Source organism: Asparagus officinalis, chromosome 6 (assembly GCF_001876935.1).
Source record: "Asparagus officinalis chromosome 6, Aspof.V1, whole genome shotgun sequence".
Lineage (NCBI taxonomy): Eukaryota > Viridiplantae > Streptophyta > Magnoliopsida > Asparagales > Asparagaceae > Asparagus > Asparagus officinalis.
In genome coordinates this window covers 21083787-21092892 of record NC_033799.1, presented here as the reverse complement: position 1 = coordinate 21092892, position 9106 = coordinate 21083787, and the positions used below count along the sequence as shown (strand labels likewise).

Here is a 9106-nt window from a genome sequence, read left to right as displayed (position 1 = left end):
ACTTCGAGAGGAATGGCGCTTGTGTGGACTTCGATCTGTTCTTCTTCGCTTCCTCAAATGGTCCCTAAGATCCACAACTTCTCTACCACCAATCACTTCATGCCTCCTTCTTGATGGCTTCCTTCTTCTATGTGGTGATGGTTCCAAATTCCTCTTCCTCGAGTGCTCAGAAACACGATGGAAGCATTCAGGAGTATTTCTGTTGTCTGCATGATCAAAATTTTCATATACACCATGCTCATATAAGTAACCAGCATCTGGATAAGCTAGAGGATCAAAGCCAGCAGCAACTTCGTAATCATAGGGGAGTAGTCCTCTATGGAGCATCTCAGACTCTCTGTCTTGAACTAGTAAATAGTCAGCATCTTCTTCGTAAGCTAATTGTTCTGATCCATCATCCACAAGCACATCAAACCCAGGGGATGACTCCCACCATTCGTCTCCTTCAGCAGATTCCTTCACAATGTCATCTGAACTCTGATCTGGGCAAAGTTGAGGACTACCATTCATAAACTCAGTAGGGAGAGGTGATTTTTCTTCTGGAGACTTAATGCCAGGTTCCTCACAGTCAGGTACTGATGACTCTGCAGAGGGGCTGGGTTCTTCTAAAACAACAGCGGGAGCTGGTTGTTGGATGATCTCTTTGGAATTTTCTTGTTTGATAAGCTCTATGGTGCCATTAGGAGGATTAGATGGCACTTCTATTGATGCCGATCCTGTATCGCTACCAGCTGATGCTTTATTTTCCAGAGGAGGATGGACAATGGTGGATTCAGGGGCTGCTTTTGGAAACTTCTGAGCAGACATAACCTCATGCAAGAAAGGGCATTGATCACCTTTGATGCAATATGCATTGTAATAGAAGTAACATGGAACATTTGCCTTTGTTGTGGGGGCTAAAGCATTGGACTGTAGCTGAGTTGCTTCACTCACAGTTGCTGGGAGCCCTTCTAGAGGCTGAAAAAGGAAAAGTAAGAAATCAGATTACATATTCAAGGTTCAGCTGTTATTTTTATGGATAAAAGTGTAGGAATACTTAGTTGGTCTTACAATGACCCATCTTACAATGACCCATCTTGGAGCAAAGAAGTTGGGCCTATTATTTACTAGGACTAGACCAGTTTTAAAATATAAATGCAATGTAAACGTGCCCAGATAATATTTCAAGTTATTGCTGTTTAGAATACTTATCCATTTGAAATAAGTGCAACCCAAAAGTAAGGTCTGCTATAAATCTATAATATCGTGTACCATGTCAATCAAGGTGAGATGATGAGCAAGATACATGCATAACAGTTGGAGTTTAAGGGAACATCAATGCGTGTGTATCAGAGCTCATAAATGTAAATAAGCATATAGCTATACATGCTAGAACACCAATCAAGCCTCTGCCGACTTATAGGTATTGCTACCAAGCAATGTCACTGGATTTCTTTTGGGTACAAGAAGCCCATCCAAGAAAGACGCCGCAATATCTTCTTACCGTATGAAAGATATCAGATACTGGAAAAAAGCTATGACAACACCACTCAATTCCCTTCATTAAAAAAAAAGGAAGGTGCTCACCAAATTTGAGTGTGTATTCATTGATACCTACAATAAGCCAATTGTATCCTTGATTTAGAATGCATGATACTGCACGACCTCCGCATGTAAGCACTACTTTTGAGGATGTACTACTAAAACCATTTCTTGTCTGTATATGCAAGTTTCATTGACAACCTTTAATTTGAGTGTTGAACCTGCACTACATCCATTGCATCCTTGGTTTTGAGTGCATAATACTGCATAGCCTAAAAATTCTGATTCCCTGTGTACGAACTTATTCTTTTGGGGGCTTAACACACGGAACAATTTTTCATGTCTATATATGCATAATAACATCATATACCATGTGTCATTTGAAAAGAAATGCACAAACATATCAAAATTCTCATTATGTGCACATGCATCTATCAATATATGTACATTAGAATGTACCTTGATATGCATAATACAAAAACACACTATTCACTCTTGAGTTTCTACTAGACATATCACATTCTACTACCTCCAGTCCCCAAAAGACGTACAATCATGATGACAAACCCTTTGCAATGCAAGATTCGAAAAATCCATATTTCGCAAATAAACTGGAAAATTTTAGATTGCCAGACTATAAAAGCCAACGTGCTAATTATTCAAACTTATCGGCAGCATAATTCCCTCCTAATTTTTCTGCTGTAATTTGCATGAACTTTCTTCCGCTGTTTTGATGTCAAATTTAGCATTAGCTTTGGTATACAATTCCAAACACCTCTAACACATATTAAGGGTATAGAAACATCCTACAACAAGCATTTATGCATATCATGCATATGCAGATCAGGAGAAACATTCAAAGACATAATCAAGTTTAAATATTATGTAGATCCATATGCATGGAGACATTGATGACTTGCGCTATATGCAAAAATCACACAGAATGCCATAACCAATAGATGATACAATTTCCAGCAGAACTCACCGGATGCCGAAAAGCACAACTTGGGTTGAGACAAGTGCTGTTCAACCAATACCAACAATCTCTTGGATTCAGTCTCGCGTTCTCACTATGACGATACTCGCATTCACTCCCCTGAAAAAACAACCAAATAAATAAGCATTCAGAGCACACCCTTTAGTAGCCAAGCAAATTCAAACTTCAGAACAACATTAGCAGACTGCCTTGATTGACTTAAAAAAATCCAGAGTCACAACGATTTTATTCTGAATGATAAATATAACATTGTGGACCAAATTAAAAATCTATAATTAGAAAACCCTAAGATCCACATAAGAAAAATCCCAACAGAAACCATGGGCAACAAACCAAAGGATGCCAAAACTAGAAAATCAAGCCACCGCTCCATGCTGCTCCATCTCAAAACCTAGATCTCGATTGCACAACATAAGCGCCAAATTTGAATGAAGGACGGTTATATATGTAAGGAAAAACCAAATGCTTAGACCTCAATCAAAACCACTTTGTAAATAAAAAATACGTCTTAAAATTCACACCATAATTGAACGTTAAAAGGACAAATTTTGAGGGGAAAGAATCATGAATCGGGACCTTAGAAGCTAAGAAATGCACAAACATATTAAGTCATGGGACCTCGAAATTTTTTGTTCATCATGTGGTTTTCTTTCAAATCTCAAAAACCCTAGATCCCAACTCCACCAAGAAAATAGCCGAAATTCAACAAAGATCAATTACACACAAAAGGAAAAAAATTCTATACCCATAAACCTTAACGAACAACTACACTGTAAACTAAAAAAAACTAAATTCAGACCGAAATTAAACAATATAATGAGAATAATTTGGGGGAAAAGGGTCATAGAATGGGACCTCAAATGCACAAACCACTTCTGGGACTCAAATCAGGTTTACTGTTGCATCATGTGGTTTGGTTCAATTTCAAAAACCCTAGATCTCGACAACAAAAGGGCCACAATTGAGTGAAGAATAATTACACACAAAAAGAAAGAAAATCAAACACACAAACCTCAATCAAAACCACATTGTAAATTAAACAAAAGAAACCTAAAATTCAAACCAAAATTGAACGAGAAAACACTCGTGGCTGCACAATTTCACAAACCCTAGATCTAAATTCCACAACAAACAAACCAAACTTGAACAAAGAACAGTTACACATGAAAAATAAAAGCAAATGCCAACAAGCCTAAACCAAAACCACATAGTAAATTAACGAAAACCCCTAGGATTTCCATCAAGATTGAAAGAGAAAGGACAATTTTACGAGGGAAAGGATGAGAATCTAAGAAGCTGAGAAATGCACAAACATATTAACTTACGGGCAATGTTTTAAATATAGGTCGATAAACTGATATTATCGGTGATTTATTGGTTTTGGGGGCCTTCCGCTATGATAACTTCGATTTTAAATTGGTTAACGTTTTTGGATGTTTATCGCCGATAATGCAGCAATAAAATGAGTTATCGGCTGATATTGTCAGCCCAAAAATCAAAATTATTGGCCTTTGGTTTGAGTTTAGATTTCGGGCAATGGGCACCTATTCAATGCACTTTAAACCTGACCCGACCTGAGTTTCTACCATTGGTTAGTGATGGTAAACATCATTATTTACATTTTGGTATGTTTATATCTCATTAAGTATGGTTAGATTACATTTTAGAATATATATTATATATATATCACCATCTGGTAATGTCACTCCGATAAATACTACTTTTCCCCGATATATCTCCGACATCTGCTATCCGATATGGATTTTGACCCTCCGATAAATCCCCTGATAATCGATATTTAAAACCTTGCTTTTAGGGCCTCAAATTTTAATTCTTTGCTTCTTTATGTGGCTTTGGTTCAATCTCACCAACCCAAGATCTCAATTCCACAACAAAATTGTCGAAATTGAAAGAAACACCATCACATGCCCACATGACAAAACAAGTGTTGTAAATAGTGGCTGTAGTGTTTAGCATACTATGCTCGCACTACTATGGTTTAAAGTGGTGGTTTTAGCGGCATCAACGCTATCAGCTCGAAATAGTTACCAATAGCGCATAAAAGCCCTTCAAAGTGCTTTATAGCACTATACAATGCTTTAAAATACAAATTATCAGGTTTGTACCCAATCTAAACCCGAACGTGACCCATTTTTTAAATTAAAACCCATTCCTTTTCATAATCCCCTCTCTCTCCGCTATTCGAACAAAAAAAAAATCTAACCCAAAATTACCGCCACCGGTCTTCATCGTCAAAGATCACCGAAGGTCCACCACAACCTCTCATTATCAAAGCTCTACCGCCTCTCGTCGTTGAAGCTCCACCCCTCATCGTTAAAGCTTCACCTTCTCTCTATTCTTCATCGAAACTTTCCCGTCCTCCTTTCTGTTCGTCGAAGCTTTCTGATCCTATTCTCTGTTCCTTGTGAAGGTTTTGTCCCCCCAACTCCATCTCCATCTCCATCTCCTCTCTTCGAAGCACCGCCGCCACCTCCTGGAAGCACCTCTGTCTCATTCAGTACATTACTTTGTTAATATTGTATGATTGTTACACGTCTATTTCACGCTTAGGATCTCTAAAAATCATCAAATATGCATTTATACAACTATTAGATTTTTTAAAAAAAATTTCTTGTTTTATAAAAATTTATACATATTTAAAGTAGACCGCTTTTTGTTTTGCACTTTTTGCCAACAAATCTCCAAATAGCCTTACCGATTCCTCATTGCTTCGCTACGTTTTCCACTTTCCACCACCTAGCCCACAAACCTTAAACAAAACCACATTGTAAATTAAACAAAACCCATAATATTCTGGCCAAATATGAATGAGAAAAGGACAAATTTGGGGAAGGAGGGTTCATGAACTAGGACCTCAGCATATCAAGGAACAAGACCTCAACTTTTAGGTTTTGTTTCATTATGTGGTTTTGGCTCAATCTCAGAAACCCTTTATCTCAATTCCACCAACAAAAGAGCCAAATTTGAATGAAAAAACTTTCACACAAAATGAAAGCATCAAATGCCCACAAACCTCAACCAAAACCACATTGTACGTGACGCAAAAATGGTAAAATTAACAACAAAATTGAACGAGAAAGGGAGAATTTCTTTGAGGGAGGGAGGGAGGGGGGGGGGGATCAACCAAGCTAACAAATGCACAAAAAAATGAACTTAATAGGATCTCAACTTTTGGGTTTATGTTTCACCATTTGGTTTTGGCTCAAGCAGCCACTCTTCGCTGCTCAATCCCTAAAAGCCTAGATCTCAGTCCCGCAACAAAATAACTAAAATTTAACTAAGAAGTAAGAATAATTATACACAAAGACTATGTTTAGATTGGGTACTATTACATGGTAATAAGCTTTTAAATCTTTTATCCTTTAAATAAAATTGTGAAGTGTTTGGTTCAAAACTTTGGAGGGGATTAGGTCGGGACAATTTAGTCTTTTGAAAAGAAATAATTCAAAGTTTTCGGACTAAATAAAGCAGTGGGGGGAGGGGGGGTGTTATTATAGTCCATGGATAACTTTTTAGTTGGGATTAGACTTTTGCCCCTTAACACACACACTCTCTCTCCTCTCACTTCTCTCTCCCCACTTGAGCTAAAAAATTTAATAAAATCTCTGCCAAAATTCCTTCAGCCAATTGTTCCAATAAAATTTGCATTCATCAATGGATAACTCATAATATGTTAATTATTAGACGCTTGCTTCTTCTTTAGTTGGCCTATGAAGAACTCACCACCAGCACATTCTCATTCACAGACAAGAGGTTGATAGTTTTCTCAGTGCCTCTAGATTGTCATCACTGAAAAGGGAGCAAAACAGCTAGCTTACATAGTTGGCCGCCTAATCTTTTTGATTACTGAACATTTTAAGTAGGCATAAAGGTTATTATCCTATGAGTTTAAGCTTGCCTCTATGAATTTGAGCTTGAGATGTTGAGATAGAAATGAGGGAATGTTCAATATGCACCATAGCTCTGTCAAAATTCACTACAACTAATTTCAAGTCATGGTTATTAGATAGAAGGGCATTGTGGACATTTGTTATTATGTCTCATCCATAGTTGCATGGAACCCTATTCGTTCCGGATCAAGGGACAAGTACGGGAGAGTAGTACACCACTCATAGGGAATCGGTTATGAAGGAGGTAGTCTTATACGGTACAATATGTTTAGGTTTGGTTGTTAAATGTAGGAATCAAAGGTTTTGCAAGAGTTAAGTTTAAGACATATGCTAGTTGATAACAGTAATGGTGAAAGAACCTAGAAAATCATGTTGCAATTAAGGTATGCATCCTTTATTTGCTTTAATTTTTCACGTAATTTGTTCTTTATTCTTTTGAAAAAGAGTATTTTTCGTCAAACTTTTAATTGGATTGAATTCTAAATTGGGTTGCTAGAATTGGTGCATTGAATCGTGTTCCACCATGAATCTTGATCAATTGAACCCGAGTCGCGATTCGTAATAGTGTCCCACATTCGAGACTTATATGGTCTAATCATGTACCACCTTATAATGACTAGTTCCCACACAAAATTCAGGTATTAGAGGTATTAATAACAAATTGAACCAAACAAATTATTAAAAATTTAACTCATTATAGTCTGCTAGATTATTATATCCTAAGACTATAGCGAGTTATATAATCCCGGTGTAAAACAAGTCTCCAATCCAAGCATGATGAACATGGAAAAAAATCAAGTACCTAGGGACCTCAATCAAATCACATTGAGCATAACTTTTTGTAGAAAGGGATCATTCAAGCTAAGAAAATTCACAAACATATTATCATATGGGACTTTAAACTTTAGGTTTTTTGTTCATTATGTGTGTTTGTCTCGATCTCAAAAATCCAAGATCTAAATCCCACCAACAAAATACCCATACTTAATTGAAGAATAATCAACCATAAATAAAGGGAATAAAATAAAATAACCACAAACCTCAATCGAAACAACATTATAGATGAAACACAAACCCAAACTTCAAACCAAAATAACACAATCTTTATTTTTATTTCTTATTTTTATTTTTATTTTTCTTGGAGAGGGATCATTGAAGTTAAGAAATGAACAAACATGTTAACTTATGGTGCCTCAAATTTAGGTCATTTTTTTGTTCCATTGTGTGCTTTTTTGCTCAATCTCACAAACCCTAGATCTCGATTCCACAACAAAAAAGCTGAAATTCACGAACAACCACACACAAAAGGAAACATCAAATGGGTACAAACCTCGACCAAAACCACATTGCAAATTAAACAAAACCCTTAAAATATGGGCCAAAATCAAACGAGAAAAGGATTTTTCCCCCTCTGGTAAGGAATCATGAATTGGAACCTTCTTGCTGGTGAGAGGAGAATCTAATAAAAGAAAAACATATTAACTTATGGGGCCTCAAATTTTAGGCTTTCCGTTTCGTTCTCGAGTTTGGACGCTCAATCCCAAGAAACCCTAGATCTCGATCGCACAACAAAGCACACCAAAACTGAACTAAGAACAACAGCACACAAAAGGAAAGCATCAAATCCCTAGAAACCCCAACCAAAACCACAATGCAAATGAAACAAAAACCCTAAATCCAGACCAAAATAACTATGGAACGCTCCTAGCCGCTCAATCTCACAAACTCCAGATCTCAACTCCACACCAAATGAGCCTAAATTGAACGAAGAACAATTACACACAAAACGAAACAAATCAAAGGCACACAAGCCCAACGCTGTAAAGGAAACAAAACCCTAAATTAATCAAATGGGACCTTTTTGCAGGTGAGGGGAGAAGCTAAGAAGTAGACGCAATCGGTGTTCCTCTTCTGAGCTTCGTCCTCCATTTCCGCGATCGAGTCTCAACGGAGAGTTCGAGTCGGGTTCGGATCCGAGCGCATCAATGGTGAGAATGGGATCCGATCGAGCTTCAGAGATGGAGGTAGGAGAAAGGGCCTTTTTTTCTCTCCTTTCTGTTTTTTTCTCCTTTCTGTTTTTTTCTCGTTTACTTTGATTCTTGGGTTTTATGAAAATTAGCTCGGTTATTAGATAACAGTTTCAGTACGCTTCAAGCTGCAGCCCAACTTTTTTTTTTGATAGCCCAAACAAGAGCGTGGGTTTTTTTTTACCCCCTGTTCTTTTGTTTCGTTTAGATTTTAACCCGGTTAAACCCTGTCATCCATTCATTGTGGAGATTTAAGCCCTCCAAAGCTGGACAAATTTTTAAAACCATCCTATTTGAACATTTAATCCCCAAAAACGACCTATTTTGAACTTATTTGCAAAAACCGACCTGGTTTCAGCATTGACGCTGAAACCAGGTCGGTTTTTATGAAAAAGCTTCCGAAACTTCACGGGAGTTGAACTCCCGTGAAGTTTAGTAAAGCTGCTAAACTTCACGGGAGGAGTTCAACTCCCGTGAAGTTTAGCAGATTTACTAAACTTCACGGGAGTTGAACTCCCGTGACGTTTCGGATTTTTTTTTTAAAAACCGACGTTTTCGCAAATAAGTTCAAAACAAGTCTTTTTTTAGGATTAAATCTGAAAATAGGTTGGTTTTGAAAATTAGTCCCTCCAAAAGTGGGTAACTCATGT

General features: G+C 37.3%; 1 protein-coding gene across 1 annotated transcript in view; it reads right to left on the bottom strand.

Annotated features, from left to right (window-relative positions):
- Positions 1–8525, bottom strand: part of LOC109845881 (zinc finger CCCH domain-containing protein 34-like) — a 9128-nt gene extending 603 nt beyond the window's left edge. The window contains exons 1-3 of the mRNA XM_020415132.1: positions 8287–8525; positions 2507–2617; positions 3–957 (exon numbers count right to left, since the gene is read on the bottom strand). Coding sequence (XP_020270721.1) covers positions 3–957; positions 2507–2617; positions 8287–8358 — 1138 coding nt within the window. The 5' untranslated portion in view covers positions 8359–8525. The remainder of the gene's footprint in view (positions 1–2; positions 958–2506; positions 2618–8286) is intronic.